We start from the raw sequence: 24845 nt of genomic DNA, 5'->3' as shown, positions 1-24845 counted from the left end.
TGTATACACTGCTGGTTAGCTGCCTATAGTGAATGGGTCAGTCAGTAAATAAAATGTTGCCTACAAAACAACGGGACCGCGGTGGTTCTTTTTGTATTGCTCCTGGCTGTTCAAACTCATTTTACCGTGTGAAAGAGAGGAAAGTTGGTTAATTTCCACAAACTACCAGTGAAAAAAACAGTGTTGTTGGCACGTTGGCTCAGGCTGGCTGCACTCAGGCGGCGCGACCAGCCTGTTGGACAGGGAAGGAGGATCTGCAGCGAACACTTCATTGCCTCGGATTATGTTGTTGGGGGTGGGAGGTTTGTCCAGAAGACCACTAATCAGCTGAAGCCGGACGCGGTTCCCTCGGTCTTCGACAGACAGACCGGCCCAGGCAGTTCAGCGTCGCGGAGCATTCAGCCTGCTGGCTACCTAGCTCCACTTCAACCAGCGTCGCGGAGCATTCAGCCTGCTGGCTACCTAGCTCCACTTCAACCAGCGTCGCGGAGCATTCAGCCTGCTGGCTACCTAGCTCCACTTCAACCAGCCGAGCGGAGCATTCAGCCTGCTGGCTACCTAGCTCCACTTCAACCAGCCGAGCGTCGGGAGCTCCAGCAGCTTGTCGATGTGCTAATAGCCTGGAGCTAGCTACCGTTAGCTTGCCGAGGCTCCAGCACACCGACAAGCTGCTGGAGCCAGCTACCGTTAGCTTGCCGAGGCTCCAGCACACCGACAAGCTGCTGGAGCCAGCTACCGTTAGCTTGCCGAGGCTATTAGCACACCGACAAGCTGCTGGAGCCAGCTACCGTTAGCTTGCCGAGGCTATTAGCACACCGACAAGCTGCTGGAGCCAGCTACCGTTAGCTTGCCGAGGCTATTAGCACACCGACAAGCTGCTGGAGCCAGCTACCGTTAGCTTGCCGAGGCTATTAGCACACCGACAAGCTGCTGGAGCCAGCTACCGTTAGCTTGCCCAGGCTATTAGCACACCGACAAGCTGCTGGAGCCAGCTACCGTTAGCTTGCCGAGGCTATTAGCACACCGACAAGCTGCTGGAGCTCCCGACGCTCGGCTGGTTGAAGTGGAGCTAGGTAGCCAGCAGGCTGAATGCTCCGCGACGCTGGTTGAAGTGGAGCTAGGTAGCCAGCAGGCTGAATGCTCTGCGACGCTGGTTGAAGTGGAGCTAGGTAGCCAGCAGGCTGAATGCTCCGCGACGCTGGTTGAAGTGGAGCTAGGTAGCCAGCAGGCTGAATGCTCCGCGACGCTGGTTGAAGTGGAGCTAGGTAGCCAGCAGGCTAAATGCTCCGCGACGCTGGTTGAAGTGGAGCTAGGTAGCCAGCAGGCTGAATGCTCCGCGACGCTGAACTGCCTGGGCCGGTCTGTCTGTCGAAGACCGAGGGAACCGCGTCCGGCTTCAGCTGATTAGTGGTCTTCTGGACAAACATCCCACCCCAACAACATAATCCGAGGCAATGAAGTGTTCGCTGCAGATCCTCCTTCCCTGTCCAACAGGCTGGTCGCGCCGCCTGAGTGCAGCCAGCCTGAGTGCAGCCAGCCTGAGCCAACGTGCCAACAACACTGTTTTTTTCACTGGTAGTTTGTGGAAATTAACCAACTTTCCTCTCTTTCACACGGTAAGATTAGTTTGAACAGCCAGGAGCAATACAAAAAGAACCACCGCGGTCCCGTTGTTTTGTAGGCAACATTTTATTTACTGACTGACCCATTCACTATAGGCAGCTAACCAGCAGTGTATACACCAAACCAACACTGTGACGTCAGCAACAAAATGGCGCCGCCCATGTTCATAAATGCTACATAAATGGACATTACAAATAGTTTTTTCTTAGAAACGCCTTATTTTTATAACGTGATTTTTTCTGTGGTTTATCTAAATACGAATTTGATGCTATGACTATGTGTTTATCGCTATGCTTCATCTCCACTTTAACAGGCAGCCAGTGAAGTTGGTGGAGAACAGGAGTGATGTGGTTGGTGGAGGGAGTTCTAGTGATTTATGTATTTATTGTGGGGATTGGGAGGTGGGCGTTTGATGTTCCATGTTGATGTCCCAGTGCTTAAATAACATGCTGTACCGCAAACGATTACCACCAACCATAGTTGTGTGGCATTAAAGTATCTTGTATCTTGTATCCTGTAATGCGGGCGGCTGAGTTTGCACCTGGGATGCCCTTTGACGGTTTTCTTCTTTTGCTGCATGTGCAAATGTGATCTCCACCCACTGTGTGTCGACTTGTAACTGTCTTAGCTGATTTCCTGTTGTTTATTCTTATTTATTGTGTGTGTCTATATGTATGAAATGGCTGATAAACTGTGTTTTGTTTTGTAAGCTTGGCAGAAAATGAGGGTCTTGCTAGTTGAAATAAAGGTTTGAAATTCAATTGAAATTAAATACATTATATTATATACTTATATTATTATTAACAGCCATAATAGACGTTGGAACTTTTATTTAGAAAAATCAAGTAAATTTACTCCCGGAAGTAGAATTCCTTTTTTACTTACTTTTGTTGCCCCGCCCACTTTCAAGAGAACTCGTGACGTAGCTAACAAGTAACATTATCAGCAGTGCTGTTTGCATGTCTGTCATATTTTAAATGCCATATCTAAATGAGATGATATTTAGTTTAACATAACAGCGACCACTAACGCAAAAATGCTGTCTCGTTTATTGAAGGAACACCAAGCAAAGCAAAACGAGCGAAAGGAGCTCCAAGGTGAGTTTCAGAAGGTAACTTAACAGGGACTGTAGCGCTAACGGTAGCTAGCTAATGCTTGCTAGGTGATGCTAAAAACAAAGGTTGGAGTCGGTGATCATTTCAAAGTAGTTGGCGTGACTGTGCTGCATTGTGCCAATTGTCCTGTTTATAATATGCGTATTTTCTGTTTCTGAATAAGAGAGACGCAGGCGTGACGCTATTACTGCAGCCACCAGCTTGACAGAAGCCCTGGTGGACCACCTCAACGTTGGGTATGAATAACGATGATGTTCCTGCTAACATTACTGCTCACAAGCTGTCTTGTCTTTTTCATATCTTCATTGGGGTAGTTGTAGTCGAGTAAGTGGACAAAAATTATATTCTCTCCCCGCCGTATGTATATTTATTTCCCACCCACCCCCTCCTAATGTACAGTCCCCTCCCCATCATATGTATACCTCCCCATCATATGTATACTCTATCAGGATCTATGGGTAACAGTACTGTATATTTGAATATTGTATATGTCACAAATGTAACAGTATTAAATACCTGTATGTCATGTATGTCCCTATGCCATAAATGTCATGCATGTTGTGTATGTCATAAATGTCACTATGAATTGAAAATGGGGGACCCTGATGTAAACAAGACAACGTCTTTCTCTGGTCTGCATCCCCTTAACAATTGTGTGTATTGAGCCGTACTGTATTGTGTACCCATTCTGCAATCTGTTAAATAAAGTTCATTCATTCATTCATTCATTCATTCATTCATTCATTCATTCATTCATTCATTCATGGAAATGTGTATAATACTGTGACCCCATCACAGTCTTTAGGAGGGAAAAGGTTAACGTTATAGGAACCTTGACCCCCATTCAATAATGTCTATATACACCGTAAATTAGGTAGAATAATGTATGCCCCACATACATACACTCTTGGCCAGATCGCTTTTGAAAAAGAGATTTTAATCTCAATGATGCTTATCTGGTTAAATAAAGGATTTGATTGATTGATTTAGTCTCTTGTGTGTGTATATATATATATATATAATTTTTCTTTTTAAATATAATTCTTTACCTGCAGTCAGTGAATGCCATTTGTAATGTCATACCACATAATTGGTCCATCTGATGTGAATTTACTGGTATAATAATGTAAAAAAAAATAAAAACTGCCATGGCTTAGGAGAGGACACTCTAAAATACCCTATTGTGCATGACCAGACACCCCCATGGCATATCCAGCTGTGCTGCACAACCTAACAGCTGCTCAAAACCCAATGAATCATTCTCGTGGTATTTAATTTTGGCTGCCTTGAATGGTACAGATGGATAGAGAAATCCAGTTGGTTCTATACCCAGCCTCTCCATGCAGCCATATTATGCACAACATCCAGTTGAGCCCAACTCATAAACAATCCATACTTTCACTTAAAACCCCAAATCTCTGATTGCTGGAGCATAAAACGGATAACAACAGCACTTGCTACAGAATGTCAACACGGGTGTTGTGACAGATTTCTACCAGGGGAGGAACTGGCTAATTTATTATTGTTAATATACTCTGTAGTAGCAAACATGTTTTTGTTGCTATTATCACAGATGGTTAGCTTAGCTCTAGCCACCATTTGCTACATTCACCTTGCTAGCATGTTGTTTCACTGTCCGGAAGAAAGCTGAGTCCAGTAGCTCCTCCAGCCATCAATGTGTAGAAGGGTATAGGGGGCGCTGTTTCCCCACAAATCACACATTGGTGCTTTAAGCTGTAACCATGAAATAGTCTCAAGTATGTCACTGATTGATAGATAGGCCTATTTGCAACATGCTGCATACTAATCATAGCACGAAGGAAAATGCCACTGACACTATACTCTGGTATTATCAAGTGTCTGTGTGGAATCGGTGAGAAAAGTTCTGAGATCATTAGGGCTGCATAATAACGACAATTTATCATAATACGGTATTATCTTATTACGATATAATTATCTTGACTGATATTCCAATTACAATATGAGCTGCCTGTTATATCCTTTTTATATATATTTATTAGGGGTGTAACGGTACACAAAAACCACGGTTCGGTACGTACCTATGTTTTGAAGTCAAGGTTTGGTTTGGTACGGGTTTTCGGTACAGTGGGGGAAAGTTTGGCTTTCCATGTTCCACTCAGGGGTGATGTAGTGTGCAGTAACTAATTGTACTTGTAGGGCTGTCAACAAATATTCTATATTGAAATTAATAATCGACTTGTAATTTTTTTTTAAATAATAATTATATTAGATTGCGGAAAAAAACAGCCCCCGGTGGGCGGTCGTTAGTGGTTAACATACCGTTGTATTCGTTCGGTACACAGCCGTTCGGTACGGTGCGGTACACACTGAAACGGTTCGGTACGGATTAGGGCTGGGCGATTCTTGCTAAAATGTGAATCACGATTTTTCTCTCTAAGAATTGAAATCACGATTCTCTCACGATTTACATTTAAAAAGTAAAGTAAAAAGTGAGAATATCTCATTTCTCAACACTACAACACAACTCTACAACACTCAATGTTGGGAATATATGTCATTTCATTTGACTTATGACTGATGATCAACCTCCTTAGCTTGACCTTACTCCTAGAACCCACCTCACCCCTGCCCACTTTGACAAACTAGGATGGCTTAGAGTAGACGACAGAGTACAGCAACTTGCAATGGGCCTGGTCTACAAGATACACTACACGACCAAGGTACCCATGTACCATGGGTGCGGCACGGTGGTGTAGTGGTTAACACTGTCGCCTCACAGCAAGAAGGTCCAGGGTTCGATTCCCGCTTGGGGACCAGGTTTCCATGATGCCAGTTACCCAGGTGGGGTATCTCCCAGGCCTTTCTGTGTGGAGTTTGCATGTTCTCCCCGTGCTCGCAAGGGTTTCCCCCCCGATAAGATAAACCCAATGGAAAAACATGCACAACAACAGATCGCTAACGCTGTGGCGTCCTTGACGAAGACGGACAGGAGCACTTGGATTGGTCCCCTGGCGCGGCTCACGTTGACGCCTGTCTGCTCCCGGCTGCCCTTGGGGGGGAAGGACAACGGGATGGGTTAATCGCAGATACGAATTGCATGCATGCACCGCATGTGTGCCGATTGATGACCTCTGAGCTCTCTCTCTCTCTCTCTACATGTCAAAATACTTCTCAAAGGTCAGTGAATAACACGATCACAACACCAGAGGGAGCTCCACAAATCATGTTAAACCCAGATTCGGCTCAAACAAGGGACTAAACACGTTTCACAATTATGCCACATCAATGTGGAACGCCCTACCCAAAGCTGTAAAGGAATGTGAATCACTACCCACTTTCAAAACCACTCTCAAGGAACACCTACAGGAGACTGCAATTTGAAACTGGCCCCTGTAAATGTCCTAACCCAACCCCCTCCAATGTACAGTAATTTACATAGTATGGTTTTGTCAATATTCCAATGTACAGTTTTGTTTGTTTGTACAGTGTCCCCCCCCCCCCCCATCAATGTAAATTACCTAGTATGGTTGTCAATATCCCAATGTACAGTTTTGCTTGTACAGTGTTTCCCCCTACCCAACCCCCCCCACACAACCCCACCCAACCCCCTCCAATGTACAGTAATTTACATAGTATGGTTTTGTCAATATTCCAATGTACAGTTTTGTTTGTTTGTACAGTGTCCCCCCCCCCCATCAATGTAAATTACCTAGTATGGTTGTCAATATCCCAATGTACAGTTTTGCTTGTACAGTGTTTCCCCCTACCCAACCCCCCCCCCACACAACCCCACCCAACCTCCTCCAATGTACAGTTTTTACGTCAAATGTATATACTCCCTTTTCTGGACTCTTTTTGTATCACAAACAGTACTGTACAGTATTTGCACATCTGGTATGTCATAAATGTATAGATGTAGCAGTACTGTCTCTGTATGTCATGTATGTCATATATGTCCTGATGAATTGAAAATGGGGGACCCTGATGTAAACAAGACGAAAGTCTTTCTCTGGTCTGCATCCCCTTAACAATTGTGTGTATTGAGCTGTACTGTATTGTACCCATTCTGCAATCTGTTAATAAAGTTTTCAATCAATCAGCGTATATCTTTCTGGGCTTGTGAGAGGTGTGTTTGTCAGACACTTCAAATTGTCACTACTTTACTTATTGACTGACTTATTGAATATTATTTTTAAGTATCCAAATGGCAGCCTCCATAGTATTTATATTGTAGTCGGTAGTAATGTTGTTCAGCCCAGGGCACTGTACAGGCAGACCAGGGTGTGTGGACCCAAGTTAGATTAGGGTGTTCTCACTTACCTCAAATGAACCAAACCAAGGAGGTAAATGCTCCAGACTAAATAAGGCAGGTGTGAAAGAAGGCTTAAAAATGAACGAATCAAACTCCTGGCACAGCAGACTAGGCTCAACATGTGACATAACTGTAAGTGTTACTTTTGGAATGTTAAATCATTGTGAATGTTATGAGGAAACCCAAGACAAGCAGATTAAAGTGCAACAGTTGGATGCAGAGACCGGTGTTGTGCCGCACCAGACCTTTTCCTTTTATAGAAAAAGGATCATAGCCAGAAACCTTTCCCTTTTATGGAAAGAGGATCATGGTCAAAACCCTTGGAGAATGCGTTTGAGGCTAGCTCGAATTTAATTAGGCCAGAGGTCACTATTGAATCACCATGAGACAATGAGCTAGCAATACTTAGAGCCATGGTTACAATTGGTAATTGTGAATGATTGAATGACATTATTCCATTGAATAATGTAATTAATGGCTTAATTAGGTTCTACAGACTGATGGATCTCAATGTCTGCTCGTTGTTGTTTTCCATTTTGTTCCAGGGTTGCCCAGGCGTACGTCAATCAACGTAAGCTGGACCATGAAGTGAAGACCCTCCAGGTGCAGGCCGGCCAGTTTTCAAAGCAGACGGCTCAGTGGATCAGTATGGTAGAGGGCTTCAATCAGGCGCTGAAGGTAGGCTAATGCTCTGTCTACCAGTCACTATATCTTATGTAGGACGGGCTAATTGAAATGCTGATTAACATCTATCTCCTCCTTTGACATTCATACAGGAACTCGTCTTTAATAGGACCAACCTTTGTGTCTGTTTAATTATTATGTTAATGAAGTGTAGAGCATTATCCTTTACATTTGATAGGCGTCAGGAAGACCGTGACGTCACAGGGTTTTCTATTTCCGAGTTCAAAAGGGCAGCATGCTGCAAGTAATAATAATAATAATAATAATAATAATAATAATAATAATAATAATAACTTTATTTGTATAGCACTTTTCATACAGAGGTTGCAGTTCAAAGTGCTTCACAACAGTCAAAAATACAGGCATAAGCGAGCATAAAAAATATAGACAGGTAGCAAGGTATGGTAAATCACAGTGTTTCACATTAGGAAATAAGTAAAGGGTCATCACATCTAACACCAGCATTCTATGCGCTGCTTGGTGCCAGTTCTATTGAAGCCTATGGGAGATGCATGGAGATACAAGCTATTTGAGGAAAAATAACCAATATATCAAACGTTGGCTAGTTAACAACGCAACAAATTGCAGGTAATAACCTGTTTAAATGACAGGTCATAAACAAGGAGATGGCAGATCACATTCAACTCAGCCCCTGTCCACGCGAACGCTGGGTTTTATGTAACCGTGATTGTATGTGCGCAGTTGCACTGTTCGCCCACACACAACCGGGGTTTTGCTACACTGCAACCGCGGTCTTTGAAAACCGGAGTCCAGGGTGAAGTTTTGCGCGCAATGTCGGCCAAACTGAAAGTTTCCACACTTGGCACCAATGTGTGTTCATGCACTACACAGTGACGTGGTGACCCTTCCTTCTTTCATAGTTTCCTTGGCATGCTGCAATGTAAATGCCTTCTAGTCATTACTCTGGTAACACCATACCATTGCCCTAGCATCTCAATATTCAATCATTTTCAGAGGGGAAACATATAAATTACACATCGGCGAAGAAAATGCTGATGTAAGGACTACCACATCGCTTTGATGTTGCTAGTTAGCTAGCTAACGTTAGCTGGTGTGGTAGTACTGACGTTAGTGTTGCCAAAATCTGAATGGTAATGGTCAGAGGGCATCCACATTACAGCCGGCTGCCTCTGACTGCGGAAGAACAATGCTCTCATGCTCGTCACGGCACCGCCATTAACCATGTACCCGATAAATCGGCAGACAGTTGGTACCCGGCCGACATCACCGGTTGGGTGCTACCAGTGGTTGTGAAGGAGGCAATTTCCACCCTACATTGTAAAGTAGTGTCTAGAAAAGCGCTATATAAATGCAATTTTCATTATTCTTATCAGTCCAATTGTATTGTTACAACCGATATTTGGTAGACATTAGAATTGGCAATTGGTGTCTGTAAATGAGGGACTTAAAAAGAGATAATTCGTGTTGGAATGTTTAGATGGTAAGGGCAGTGAGTCGTCCTAGACAATTTGTCTAGTCTCTGTAGTCAATTTACTGCAAGCGGCTTAATTACTATCAGGGGTCTTGTCCTAAGTCGACCACTACGTGATTGAATTGGTAGGAGCAAGGAACTGAGTAATGGATTTCCACATGCTTTGATTTGATGCATACAGCTTGCACTTACCAAGTCCTCCAAGGTATACATGTGTATGTATGGGCTGGAGGAAAAGAGTTGATAGTAGGGATGCTCGATATTGGCTTTTTTACCTATACCGATATTGTCCAACTCTTAATTACCGATATCAACCGATACCGATATATGCAGGGTCCCCCCCCCCCCCCCCCCCCCCCTCCGAAAACGGAATAATTTCAGGTAAAATTAACATTACATATCTCTTGTTGTGGAATTAACACAACATTATGCATACTTTTGACAATAAATACAATCAGAATTTGTTCTTACTTGCTTGCCTGGGTAAATAAAGTTTATAGAAATGTAAAAAAAATATATATATATATTTGAAAACCGATACCGATATTTTCCGATATCACATTTTAATGCCAATATCGGTAGGCCGATAATATCGGACATCCCTAGTTGATAGTGATATTTTATTTCTTTCCACCGATTTTTGTACATAATAACATATGCTTGGTGCCTAAGACATTTTGATAACCCTCGTCATTATCACTCAACCCTCTGTGGAACAGGAAATCGGGGATGTGGAGAACTGGGCGCGCAGCATTGAGATGGACATGAGAACCATCGCCACAGCCCTGGAGTACGTACACAAGGGTCAGCCTCAGTCGGCCTCCTCATAGACATTCTGGAAAGACACATGAAGGACTGCTGGCTGACAGAGACTACTGTAGCAACACTGGAGTACACCAGATTTCAACAGATATCTGGCTGGAATGTACCCTAACCAGCAATATTATAACTGTTTGTTGGCAGAAATCACTTTCCCATAGTGGGCTCAAACAGTACTGGCTTGGCTATTGTGGAAAAGCTACCATATTTAACAATGTACATATAGAATTTTTTTTTAATGTCACCACTGACATTGTTTACGAGAAACCATGGCAACCACACACAGCGGTGGTCAAGTTGTATTACGTTTATTAGTCGTGTGTGTGAAATGGGCCTACCGTTTATGGCTTCATGTTGATAGAAATTAAAGATTTGATAGCAAATAAAAACCCATGGTAACTGAACAAATGATGCGGTGTGTAAGCATGGAGACATTTGATTAATTTATAATGGTCTGCTTTGCGTGGCACCCTTTTTACTGTGACCAGCAGCTCTATCACCCCGTCGGTTCACGAAAATGTCCCCACCGTCTAGCGGCCACAGTTTTTGCCCTAGGAGTCTGAAATCTGGCAGGGAGGTCAAGTGATTGTGTATGAAGGTATGTGTGTTCATGCCAATTTGCTAAAAGGGGGCCTGTCAGTGGGAGTGGCCTATTGCAAAAAGGTCACAGCTATTGCAAATAATTGTTATTTGTTCTCATCCCCAATTTTTGTCCGTTATGCCAATTCCCTTCCTGGCCATTGTGCTGCCCTACTGTCAGTCTCGGGAGGGTGTAGACTACCAAATGCCTCCTCCGATACACGTGGAGTCGCCAAGCCGGAGGCACCATTGCCGGCAATCGAAACCCGGGTCTCTGCGGTGGTAAGAGTGCTTACTGTAGACCTCAACACTACTCAGCAGCCCCATTCGTGCCTGGTCTAATATTTGTAAAGGCAGCCCCATTGTCAGCATTTAATCCCTTTTATGAAGTATGTTTTGCTTACAGTAATTTTGCCTATTTGTGTTTATGGGACAATTTTGAACTGTTACCTTTTTGTGATGCAGCATCGTTCATATTAAAGTCATGATAAACTTGCACTTTTTGTGTTGTTCTTGAGCAGGTGGAAATATAATTAATCCATCAAAGGAATGTGTGATGCTGTTAGTGAAAGCTACGTCACAAGGCAGCTGAGTTGACTCACCACATTGTTTCTGTTTGGTAACTAGCATTGGAGCTTACTATGATGTTGATGTCAAGACACAATTTACCATATACCATACAGCATATGAATATCATTACAAAAACCAACCCTATGTCATTCATATGCATTTAAACAAATGGATTCCCCCTTACCCGGAATGCTATCTATCCATCCAGATCGTTTTGCCGTGATTCGCCTAGTTTTGGAGATATCTGCTGTAAAGATGTCTGCTGTCACTCTAATACAATGGACCTGAATGGCACTTGGTTTGTGGTGCTCAAATTGGCGAAAAACTCAATGTCTCTTTCCAGAAATCATGACCCCGTTACTCAAGATAATCCACAGACCTTGTTGTGAGCAGTTTCATGTAGAAACTGCTCACGACAAGGTCTGTGCTTTGTCTTGAGTAACTGGGTCATGATTTCTTTAAAAAGTAGCTTTTGAATTTTTCAAATGTATATTTTTGCTACTTTGAGAGCCACAAAACGAGTGCCATTCAGGTACATTGTATTGGAGTGGTGACATCTTTACAGCAGACATCTCCAAAACTATCTGGATGGATGGTGTAGTAGATAGTAAATATTATGAATAACTTACTCAGTCAAGTGGATCCGCTTAATAACAATTTATTAACCAGAGAATATCAAATGTTACAACAAAGTAGAGAATATGGCTGGAGACCTTTCTGGAAACCGATCAGCTGAGAAAAAAGGCCTCAAACCCCCCCCCCCACTCGGGGATCGATTATATACAGAGGGGGAGGGGATGAAGACGATGCCCTTGTGAGAAAGCAAGTCTTATGTCCCACAATGGATAGCACTCCGGGTAAGAGGAAACATATGTTTATCTTTATTTTTTATTTTGGGTGAACTGCCCCTTTAATGCAGTGGTCTCAAGATGGGGTCCAGGGGAATAGTTAAAAATAATATTACTATTACTATATTCACCAGCAAGTGCAATGAGAGAATGTATAAATGATTATTCTGATCATAGGCTTCACTCTCACCTGTTACCTGCACCAAGAGTATAGACGGTTATAGAATTTTTTACATGAAATCATATCTTCAAACAAATAGCTTATCAAATGAGTGTCCATGGCCTGTTACATATAAATTGTGAGTCCTTGACATGAAAAGGTTTGTGAACCACTGCTTTCACAAGGTACTTTTATTTTCATTATATAGTATCACTATGAATTGATTTGTTTGGTTCTTGTTGAGGAATGAATCACCTATAATAACCGTAGTGTAGGTGGCTTCTAGTATTCCAAAATGATTGTGTTTAAGATTGACAGGCTGAATACTATTTTTTAGCTTCAAACCTTTTATATAGCACTAGGATAATTCTATGGCACATTTCATTGTTGTTGACTTGACCCTATCATTGTTTTTTGTAACCTTGGCTATTGACTTGGCTAGTCACTAACAAGTCATAGTATTCTATCACATACATATTTGGTCGGAAAACAGCAGGTGATTGTAATCAATGAACAGGTGGTTATCATTAACCATGGCCAACAATTGCCATATTGGTTTATATGAAATGTTATGAATACTGAATACTATGAATACCTATAGCTTTATACCTTTCCTTAAAATACTGTGACTGCATTAGGATATTGATATGTGTATACACTTGACGATATTGTTGTTACTTTGACCCTGTACACTATTGACCTTGAATAACGTGTATATTGTTGCTTATGTTGTGCTTGGATAGGTCTGTCCTCATCTGGTGGTGGTTTTTCTAGTGTCTGTACAGCTTTGTCAGCTCCCACAGGTTAATTTGCACACCTGTTGCCGTTTGACTGTTTACAATTGCATGCATTGTGGACGGTCACGCTCTGACCATGGTTGTGGTTTTTATGAATGAAGATTGAGGTGTAGCCTTTTGTGACACAAATGAATCAATACGATTATATACACGTTTCAGGCACACACAAGCTCTATACATGAGGGATTAGTGTACATTTGTTTTAATCCTCTGAGAACTCCAGTTCTATAATATAATAATATAACGTTGCTTACCATGTGGGTTTGAACATTCAAATAAATAGTAAGATCTATCTTGTAAAGACATTGGCAAGAAATGTTGGATAATAAATACAAGAGCAAATGATATATTTTTTAAAGGCAATGGGTGTGTGTTGTACAATGCATTATTTATTCTGCAATTCCAACATGCACACATACTCACGTGCACACACACACCAAAAGGCTCACAGATTTCAGATTACCAATTGCGACTTGTCTTAAAGGATAAACCGTGAGGATGAAGCCATTTCTTAGCCAGTCTCACACTGGAGTAAGAGAGGCCAGCTGTACAACAGAGGGACTGAAGGGGAGGGAGAACCTCCGGACATCCATTCATTTGAAAAGGGGGGAAAGGTAGGATACATCTTTTGAACAGAATCCTGTCATGTAATGTCTTTCCATCATGACCGTTTCATTGTAGTTCAAAAATATGATTCATCAGGGCTTCATCACCAATCACATTCTTTTAAATTGCCTTTTTTATTTACTTTTACCCAGGGACAGTGCACATTAATCAACATCTTCAGTTTCCACATCAATGTAAATGTGCCAGAGTTAGCAGAGTTATCACTGGTCAATACTTTATATTGAAAATGGTCACAGTTTAATTTGTTGTGCTTATTCAGCTAAACAATTTAATCTGAAAATGTATCAAAAAGTTAAGCATGTTATGCGAAGCATCAAGCAACTAGAATCTATGGTGGTTATCAGGGGTGTAAAGTACTTGAGTAATTGTACTTTGTTACAATACTTAAGTACTGTTTTTGGGCATTTGTACTTTACTCAAGTATTATTAGGTTTGTACTTTTACTCAATTACATTTCAGAGAAAAAAAACATACTTTTTACTCCTTACATTTAAAATGCAGACCTACAAAGTGCAAATCTTGCAGGTCCAACTATTTAAATTCGTATATTTGCTTCTCTGGTCGAACTAACGTTAACGTTATTAAACCTGTGGCCGCACTTTATTTAAAAACAGCCAATCAAATCCCTATCAATGGAAAATGAACCCGCCCATACCCATGCTGATTGGTCCTTGTGCAAGACTAGAAAGCGGGGATATTTGATTAAACACCTGCTATCAGAAGAATAGACAGTCAGGAAAAAAGTTTTTACTTTTTAGTACTTAAGTACATTTAAAAGTAGAAACTTTTTTACTTATATTCAAGTGTGTTTTTAGCCAGATACTCTGACTTTTACTTGAGTACGATTTTGAGACGGTACCCATACTTTCACTTAAGTATAATTTCTGGGTACTTTTTACACCCCTGATGGTTATACTGTTCATTGCTTTGTGATAAATATGGCCTAATAATGTATACAAACTTGTCATAACATAACACCTATGTGTACAATATGTGGATGATGAGGGCTACTATTTATATTAGCAGTCTTGTCCTTCTATAATACAAGTCATTCAGTATTATATCAAAATATCCAAGTTTCCCACACTAAGCTTGGAAACGTAATAGGTTTAGAGCAACGAGAAGGAATTAAGTCTTTTCTACAAAACAATCCCACCCTCCCTCCTTCATTCCCTATCCTCTCGCCAATGGTTCTCTTTGTTTCATAAGAGCATTAGCCAAAGATCTTGCATGTGTCTTCACAACTGTTGCATTACATGAAAGTCTTCCAACGGAGATCCTCAGTAGACAGCTGTGTACAAGCATGCTGAGACAAGTTATCAGGTTAGTTGAATGCTGCTATTATCAAAATGGTTAGGGAAGCCTCCATCAATGCATTTCAGTAGAACACTTCAGTAAATGTATTGTCAAATGGGCGAATGGATTTGAGATATTTCTGATATTAGCCAAGCTAATCCAGATCCACATCCACATCTGTTTTCTCAGACTTTCTTTGTCATTTCTTTATGAGTCTAATGGGTCTGTTGAAGTTGGCAATGCTGTTTGTGTACCGTTATGGGCCATATAATACCTCCATAGTGTGTAGTTTCCTAGTATAAGTAGGCATGTTATACTTTCTTTTAGCAATGTGATTGGGTTTCTTCATTGAGTGCTTATCCTTTTATTTATTTATTTTTTGATAATTCTTTAAACATTTATTTTCTTTTTCTTTTACATGAAACAAGACAACACAAAGACAGTAATAACAACAATAAACAGGACTTCACAGGACATAGTAACAACAATAACAATAACGACAATGGAAATAACCAAACAATAAAACAACATAAAAATAAAATTGTGTTACTACAGACAATATATATATATATATATATATATATATATATATATATATATATATATATATATATATATATATATATATATATATATATATATTAAGGCTAATGCTTTAACTTTGGAGATTAATTTAAATTATTTAAAGCATTAAAATAAATTAATCTAGATTAATCTATGGAGTGAAAAATCTTCAACGTTCTGAACTTTCAGCAGTATTTGCTTGTTCTTTTTTTGCATTGACTCATGCACCTTTTTGAAAATCATCTGACATGAAGATGGAATACATTTTTGTTGTTAATATGATTTATATTACTGGTAATTCATACAAGACATTATCGTCCTCTAAGGCAAACAACCCAGGCCTATGTTAAAGTGCAGTATGGCTTAGAGTCTAAGCCATACTGCACTTTAACATAGGCCTGGGTTGTTTTTATTTCTGTTAGTGCCACGGATATAAGAAAGAGGTCTAGCTGAGTCAATGTTTATGGTTTAGTTGAACATTTGTATTTCACAGGAGAGAAACTCTATTCAAAGAAAGCTATTAAAATAGTCTTTGAATCTAAATACTTTCTTTGTGTTGATTTGACATGAATTCCATGATTTTACTCAAGTAAATATCTGTTACACGCTTCGGTTTTAAGTAGAAAAATGCTATTTTTAATCTAGATTAATTACAGAAAATTGTGAGATTAATTAGTAAAAAAAAAAAAATCTATTGACAGCACTAATATATATATACATAAAAATATATATTTATTTCCTCCCCCACTACCACCCCCGGACCCCCCAGGGTCAGCGCCCGACTCCGCTTTGTCGCTAAAACATGGCCTTCACTCTCTCAGCCACACTCGCTTAGGGCACAAGTATGTTTTTAATCCAAATTAATTAATTTTGACATTAATCTTTTCTGCTTTTTTAGCAACTACAAAAAATCTCCATAAAACCACCTCTCCTGGGTCTGGACACAGTATGGATACAGAGTATATCTATGAACTTTTAGGGTAAGATATACTGCTCATCACTATCCTGCACTTAATGTAATGAATGAACTCTAAAAGGCCTACAAATCTACACATTGCTGTAAATTATTTGTATGCCTTGGTCTACTTGGTTCTAAATGAGGTTGTGCATCTTGTTACATATAAAGGACATTCTTGAAAAATGTAATGGCTAACAGGAATTCATCTAAACAAGTTGTTCTTCGTTTTAAAATCTGTGACAGGGAGAGGGCGTGGTCGTATATCACTGGCACCTTCGTGGTCCTATGGTTGCTCGTGTGGCTGTACCGGGACAGCCTGCAGATTGCGAACATCAAGGACAAGCATGTGTTCATCACCGGCTGTGACTCCGGCTTCGGGAACCTGCTGTGCAGGAAGCTGGACCGCAGAGGTTTCCACGTCTTGGCCGGCTGTCTAACAGAAAAGGGAGCTGATGACCTGAAGAGGGTGTCTGGGCAGAACCTTAAGACTGTGCTGCTGGATGTGACCAATCAGGACAGCATTCAGAAAGCCATGGAGTGGACCAAGAAGGAGGTCGGCAATAAGGGTGAGGGATAAGATGACATAAGATGTTTTTATATTGATCCCCTTGGGAAAATGTAGGCATTATAGCAGTAATGGGAGGGGGTGGGGGGTGGGGTACAGGTATGGGCAGGGTTATAGTAGAAGACATAAATACAGGCAATACAATTATAGTACAGTAGAAAAGAAAAAATAATAGGCAGTGTAAACAATCTAATGAACGCAGAACAGAATATACACATTTGAGCAAGTAGGCAGTGTGATCAAAGGTGCAGATGAGGGTCTGTATGCCTTATCAGTTATATTATACATTACAATAAATATGGTTACAATAAACACTGGAATCGAAATATATACTATGAGTAAGTAAATATTGTCCAGCAATATTAAACTGTCCCGCGAATAGGCTACAAGTGGACCAAATTGATCTAGAGCAGATTCATGTCACGGAACAGGCGCCTCGTGCCGAGATCAAGAAGGTAGTACTCGAGATGAGGGGGGATGGCATCCCCCCTGAAATAAAAACAGTCAATATCATCCCCCTTCTAAAACAGCCATCCCCCCTTCCCATCCCTTATGTCATTTTTATCTATGAACATGGTATTACTGCTATTTTAGGGAGACCAAACGTCCTCTTTTGCCCGGACATGTCCTCTTTTCACGCCTTGTCCGGGGCGTCCGTTTTCTTTTTTATAAATTCATGAAAATGTCCGGGTTTCAAAGACCTGCGGTGCGTAAAAAGATGCTCGCCTGACATATCGTCATGTAACTCGAGAACTGAGGCATGGAATTGGTCGAGTGAGGTGGCAATCGAACGGCAACAAATGGATCTTTCGAACGGTATAATTATATGTTTGGCGAAGAATGCACCCCCGAGCTGCTAGACGCTCGCAAACTGCCGTGACTTGCGTGCATTCCGCGCACGGACGGCCCGATTTGGTACCCCACCTGTTAAGATTAAAACGCACATGGACACGGAAAAACGTTTGATGCCCTGTTAAAAAAACTAACTTTGGGAATGGTAAGATCAAATATTTGTATTTGAACTGCAATTAAATTATGATGGATCAATATTTTTCTCATTCTTTTCCTCCTTTTTTTCAGAAGTGGTTATTGTTTAATTTACATAATGATTTAATTAATCACAATTGAAAATCAACCATTTAGATACCAGTTTTGATCATATACCAGTAACTGCTTTTTTAAATACACTATAATTCAATATTCTAGAAACACATTTGACTTTGTTGGATTGTACAAAATGCTAAATTGGGACTGTTAACCTACAAGACCATAGACTTCCATTACAACCACTTTTGACCCTAACTGTAAGAGCAGTGGTGCCATGATTGATTGATTGATTGAAAACTTTATTAACAGATTGCAGAATGGGTACAATACAGTACAGCTCAATACACACAATTGTTAAGGGGATGCAGACCAGAGAAAGACTTTCGCCTTGTTTACATCAGGGTCCCCTGGCAGCCAGGGCGGAGACTGACTCCAATTAATAACATAATTAATGTTGTTTTAGAAGTTTATTATCTTTGTGCTTACAATAATCAAAAGGTACAGTACACAGTTGGTCTCACCCTCTGTGCCATTATCAGCACAAATGATGTCCCCATATGATAAAATCCACCATCCCCATGGCTGCAGATCCTGGGGGGGGGGGGCCATGTCCCCCCCAAATTTGAAAAAATATGAATTGTCCCCCCCGAATAATATGTGCTATCAAGAGTAGTGTATCTACTCCCGCTCTGTAATTCTAGTTTCAAAATACTCCTAAAAGCTTCATTTGCATATTCAAATCATTAAAATTTTCAACCGGGGGACAATGCCCCTGGACCCCCCTACTCTGCGTCCCCCCTCAAACTTGTCATCAGATCTGCAGCCCTGACCAATGACATCCCCCCTGTTTTTCTTTTTTATTCCGTTTCTTAGGGCTGTGGGGCATAGTGAACAATGCCGGACGCTCACTACCCATGGGCCCTTCAGAGTGGATGAAGGTGGAGGACTACCACAGCACATTAAAGGTCAACATGAACGGAGTAATTGCCATGACCATGACCTTCATGCCACTCATCAAGCAGGGGCGCGGCCGAATCGTGAATGTGGCCTCGGTGCTCGGTAGGGTTGCTGCTAATGGCGGTGGATACTGCATCTCCAAGTTTGCCGTGGAGTCCTTCTCTGACTGCCTCAGGTAGACCAACATTATCTCTCAAACACCACAAAAGACCATACCAAGACATCTATCTACTATATTATAGTAGTCCGCTTAACCATTTCTCCCAGAGACAGATTTACATTTTGAGCATAATAAGCAAACAATCTGTAATCTAAATCAATTTCAAGCTTCTGTTGTAGATGGCATGGAACGTATAGGCATTGCATAGTAGTTATGCTACAGACATCTCTTGACACCTTCCATATTTCAGGAGAGATATCTGCTACTTTGGCATCAAGGTGTGCATCATTGAGCCAGGGTTCTTCAAGACTGCTGTCACCAGCCTGGAGCCCATTGAGAGGGAGCTCCATCGCCTGTGGAACCAGCTCACCCCGGAAGTACAAGACAGCTATGGTGACAAGTACCTTGAGAAGTGTAAGTACATCACACAGTACACTGTTAATATACTGTATACTTAATTCTGAACTTCGATACAATGGCTTCAAGTGCAGTGAAATGCAACACAAATCCTGTAGATTTGGCTGCGATGCGTCACCTCTCTGTATCTGCCTTTCTTCTGACTCACTCTGATTGTATCCAGTTTCTGCTTTCTGCTATCAGAGAACAACATTCACTCACCAAAAAGGCAGTTATGTATTAAGAAAAGCAGGCTTATTCTATGATTGATGATTTTTTTTTTTAAATGATAGGTCCCATCTTGGAAAATGTGTTTAGCCTAGTCTTGGTGTGGATTGTCTGAAATGTTATTTGGGCACTGGGGGGAAATGACATGCCGGTAGTCCTTGCCATTTGGCCAGAGTTGTTACCTGAAAAAGGTCTTTTAACAACAAGCTGTTTAAAAGTACTACTACCCTATACAATGTCATACCAAGGACACAATCAATCAATTAGCTTTATTCGATTTGCTGTCCTTAATGTGCTGCCTAGTTTGTAAAGGTTCTTAGGCAGGGAAGGGAATAATGCATTTTGAATCCGGTGTTTAATTTAATTGTAAACCAAAAGAGGTGATGGAATATAAATAATTAAACTTACATTTAGACTAAAACATAACGATCAGATGCCCAGAGATTATTTGTGTCATCTCACTAATGTCACTTGGGTTATGTGCCCATGCAAGCATGACTTTATTTGAAAGGAATATATTGCATATAACAGTATATTGTTTTAAGTACAGGGGCACCAATTTATTCAGATATCCTTTATCAAATGGCCCTAGAAATGTGTATTCCAGAGCAGTATTCCAGAGGCCTAGTCTCTCCCACGTGATTTTTTTCTGTGTCCTCTGTTTGCGAAGACGCTCTCTGATTGGCTAGCCCGCGTACAGCGAAGAAGAAAATACGCTCTCTGATTGGTCTCTTCCGCTTGTTCATATATATATTCTCTGCTTCGAACTGGTTATGCTTTGGCCCTAACCATAACTCTAAGCATAACCCACTTCGAAAGAGGGCCAACGCATCCTAACCATAACTCTAAGCATAACCCACTTCGAAAGAGGGCCAAAGCATAACCACTTCGAAGCAGAGAATATATATGTACAAGGCGGACATTTCTATCCCAGAGCCCTTCGGAGCTAAACCAATCAGAGAGGGTCTTCGCTGTACACGGGCTAGCCAATCAGAGAGCGTCTTTGCAAACAGAGGCTACGGGGAAAAAATCACGGGGCCCCCTAGTGGCACAATACAGTCATGCATGTTCCCCAGATTCAAGGAAGCTTTATTCATTATTATTATTATTATTATTATTATTATTATTATTATTATTATTATTATTATTATTATTATTATTATTATTATTATTATTATTATTATTATTATTATTATTATTATTATTATTATTATTATTATTATTATTATTATTATTATTATTATTATATTATTTATTGAAAAATATATAAATAAAATAAATACAAAATATTATAATATTTCAATTAGTTCTGTTGGCATTATGGGCATGAAAGAAGATGACAAAAAGGGAATTAGGGGATTTGTACGAGAACAGCAGCAATATGCACATAAATGCAAGAACATCTTTTTCTTGCCTCATTTGCAGACATCAAGATCCAGCGTCTGATCATGAACGCCGTGTGCGACTCGGACCTGGCCAAAGTGACTAACTGCATGGAGCACGCGCTGACCGCCGCCCACCCTCGTACGAGATACAGCGCCGGCTGGGACGCCAAGCTCCTCTGGATCCCCCTCTCCTATATGCCTTCCTGTGTCGTCGATATTGGACTGAAGTTGGTGATGCCACGTCCTTCAAAGAGTGTGTAAGCGGGAGTTTGGAGGATGCATGATAATAAATAGCTTGAATTGATGTCTTCAAGATTATTATTGTTATTACTACTGTGGAGCATGACTTACAAAGGCTTACAAGGCGTCTTGTGTGTGGTCTGTGTTCTATCTAATGAAGTTGTGGTTCTATCGGTGTGTACACAATCTGATATGTAAAGGTAAATTCCCTTTCCTTCTGTATGTCTACTTGAACCAGTTAGACCACAGGAAAGGAAACAATGGAATCCTGTACATTTGAATTGTTGTGTTTATTTGTTAACGATGCCAAGTTGTGCTTTTTGTCACCATTATTTATGCTCCTTAGGTTGGAGCAATGTACAAAAAGTAAAAGGTTACATCAGGAAAAAGTGTTTGTCAGAACTGAATGCACTGATCAACTTATTGTTGGACACAAATTAGAGAAAAATAAAGCTGTTGGAATTCTGTTAGCTGTAGATGAATATCTCTATATCAGGGGTGGGCAACTTTGTATATGGTGAGAGCCACTACATTTCCTCACTCAATCTGGGGGGCCGCATTGTTTATCGGCAGTCCCGCCAGTAGTACCCCATCACTCAAATAGCCCATAATAGTCACAGATGTGATAAATAAGGCATATAAACAATTATAATTTGTTGTAACTTGTTTTTATTCCATTTCAAACGCATTTAGTAATGCTTAATTTCAACTTCATGAATTTATAAATACAGCTGAATTTGAAAGTATTGCTGTGTAACCCAAATATATACAAAAATGACAAATTATAATTAAGGCTTCTATTAAATAAATAAATGTATGAACTTAAAGCCCACTGCTCAGCAAACACAGCAGCATTCCTGCTGCATTTCACTACAACAGTAAATCAAAAGTGCAATAATAAATGATTTTGTTAAATGTATAAACTTGTATCCTGCTACTAAACAAAACATTCCTGAGTGCTTCATATCCATAACATGCATTTCAGTGTTATCTGAACACTACAAAAGTAAACAAGTAGCCAAGTGCAATACTCATCAGAATAATGAATTCCTTTTTGTGCAATTCTACATGCCTCCCATTGACCCTTTATCAAACTGGCATGACATTCACCCTCCCCCACAGTGGGTCAATAATGGTTCTGTCTTTAATGAGTCACTTGTGGTCTCTCCTGTTGGCACACAATAGAAGGAATGTCAACTTCAATGTTTGTGCATGCGATCTGCATCAGATGAAATAACGTTTCATTTTTGTGTGCGTGCGCGTGCACATCCGTGCGCGTACTTCTGCTCAGAAAAGTGCTGGGACGGCATGGTACCGTGTGGCAGGACCACTGCACCCCTGATTATTAGTGACCCACAATAGATGGAAATTATGTTAGCGAACTTATCTGATGTATAATGCAGTGCAGCATTGGACACTCAACGCCACTCTGCCTTAGAAGCCCGGCGAATCCTGTGTGTTTTCCTTTCATTGCGGGTGCTCCATCGGTAACAACAGCGGACAGTTTATCAAACCCCCCATATTGCTGCACGGCACTTTCAACAGCGTTGAATATGTCCACACTAGGGCTGACCCCTATTAGTCGAATAGTCGACTAATCGATCGAAAGGAGCCGTAGTCGACTGCCAACCTCTTAGTCGAATGCAATAATTTTTTTAATTATTATTATTTTCTTTTAATGTTATTTTATTTTTGTATATTGGCCTGGGGCCGCAGTTGCCCCTCCCTGCTCTATATCTATTACTGAAAGTGCAACAATACAATAATCAACCAGGCTGACAATGGACATTGCCACATGGATGCTTTTATTTTATTGGTCATATGTATGTTAACACAAGGTCAACGGTACAATGAAATGTGTTGGACGAGAGAACAGCTCAGCTCAGAAGTAGGAGCACTAGATGCATTTGAGCACTAGTTATATAAAGGTAAAAAAAAAAAAAAAGGTAAACATGGAGTCAAATATATTATATACATAAATGAAAATGTGGATTTGTGTGAAAAAGTAACGGTGATGAGTGTATACGACAGCATTGCACATTAGGTATGTAGCAGTCCAGGTTCAATAGTAGCAGTCATAGTTGATGTTGTATTTCTATGTAAACGGTGCAGACAGCAGGTAAGCAGATATGCAAAGTGGTATATTTAGGTTTTTGTTGAGAAGCCTGATGGCCACACCACGATCATCTATTTGATTTTACTGATGTTGAGAGGGAGGTTGTTGTCCTGGCACCATCTGGTTAGTGTCTTCACCTCCTCTCTGTAGGCCGTCTCATCATTGTCCATAATCGTGCCCCAGGATGGTTGTCATCAGCAAAGTTGATGACATTGGAGCTGTGCTATAGCAGCACAGTCGCAGATGAAGAGTTGAGTACAGGAGGGTGCTGAGTACACAGCCCTGTGGTGTGCCTGTGTTACAGTGTCCTATGCCACGTTGATTTTAATTCAACTCGTGTTCAGAAATGTAGATGAAAAATTTGATGTGAAGTAGCACCCACTGACCTATCATGAGAGAAGCACCTTATTATAGATGTGAAGCAGCACCCACTGACCTATCATGAGACAATCACCTTCTATAGAAGGAAATTTGTCTTGGGCTTACACCCACACTGTAGCCACAAACACATACATACAGACATGACGCAACTGACTCCAAACAAAGAAGATAAACAATATAAAAGATACACAAAAGTACCTGCACAGGAGGATGTCTGGCAACACCACATAGTATGACCAAATATCGATTATCGAATATCCATAATATTACAACCAAATATTGATTATTCGATAATTGCCGGCCATTTATCTGGCGCTATTTAAAAGTTGAACTGAAAACGGAATAAAGGAATTTTAAAACCTGTTTAGTCTAGAGCGTGGAACTCTAAACATCCTCCAAGAGGGCAGTAGCTCATACTCGGCATGTAAAACATGGGAGTGGTCCGAGACAATTCTATTAGCTTGCTTTAGAGTAGCCTGTTAAAAAATAGACTGCAGGGAATGACCTTTTTCCCCTATGATCTTCCATGCAGTCTGGATCAGACGGACCAGTTTGGACTTTAGTTGTACAGACAGATTACCAAACCAAGCTGTAATACCGTATATCTTATGAGACTCTCTAATACAGACTGGTAAAAAAGTAACATACATTTTTGATCTACACCATGATCAAAAAAGTCGTTGTAGTCTGTAGTCTGCAACACAGGCTATCTACATGGGTGTTCCAGGTTAATGAGTTATCAACAAAAATCCCAAGATATTTATATGAAGAGACCTGCTGCGAGATGGACTGTTTGTGGATGACCACAGACATGTGGTCCTCAACACCTCTGGGGTCAAACACCATCTCCTCAGTCTTCTTAACATTTAAAACAGTTATTGTTATTGTCGCAACAATCTACATTTACGGGGTGAGGTGGGTTTTAGGAGTACGGTCAAGCAGTAGACTGACTTTGTTTTGTGATGTTTGTAATCTTGTTTTTA

At 40.8% G+C, this 24845-nt stretch overlaps 2 protein-coding genes across 2 annotated transcripts; both read left to right on the top strand.

Annotated features, from left to right (window-relative positions):
* Positions 1-2555: 2555 nt before the first annotated feature.
* bloc1s1 (biogenesis of lysosomal organelles complex-1, subunit 1) lies at positions 2556-11058 on the top strand. The gene is made up of 4 exons (XM_084316690.1): positions 2556-2720; positions 2902-2974; positions 7578-7710; positions 9889-11058. Exons 1-4 carry the CDS (start codon positions 2660-2662, stop codon positions 9997-9999), a joined length of 378 nt encoding a protein of 125 aa, XP_084172816.1. The 5' UTR covers positions 2556-2659; the 3' UTR covers positions 10000-11058.
* Positions 11059-13545: 2487 nt separating this feature from the next.
* rdh5 (retinol dehydrogenase 5 (11-cis/9-cis)) lies at positions 13546-21386 on the top strand (the record flags this gene model as incomplete). The annotated part of the gene is made up of 6 exons (XM_084316832.1): positions 13546-13556; positions 16328-16409; positions 16631-16953; positions 18873-19131; positions 19367-19530; positions 21166-21386. Exons 2-6 carry the CDS (start codon positions 16378-16380, stop codon positions 21384-21386), a joined length of 999 nt encoding a protein of 332 aa, XP_084172958.1. The 5' UTR covers positions 13546-13556; positions 16328-16377.
* Between the last annotated feature and the right edge of the window lie 3459 nt (positions 21387-24845).

Source organism: Notolepis coatsorum, assembly GCF_963971535.1.
Source record: "Notolepis coatsorum genome assembly, chromosome: 6".
Lineage (NCBI taxonomy): Eukaryota > Metazoa > Chordata > Actinopteri > Aulopiformes > Paralepididae > Notolepis > Notolepis coatsorum.
The sequence above is the reverse complement of the archived record's forward strand: the minus strand, read 5'-3'. Positions and strand labels throughout refer to the sequence as shown.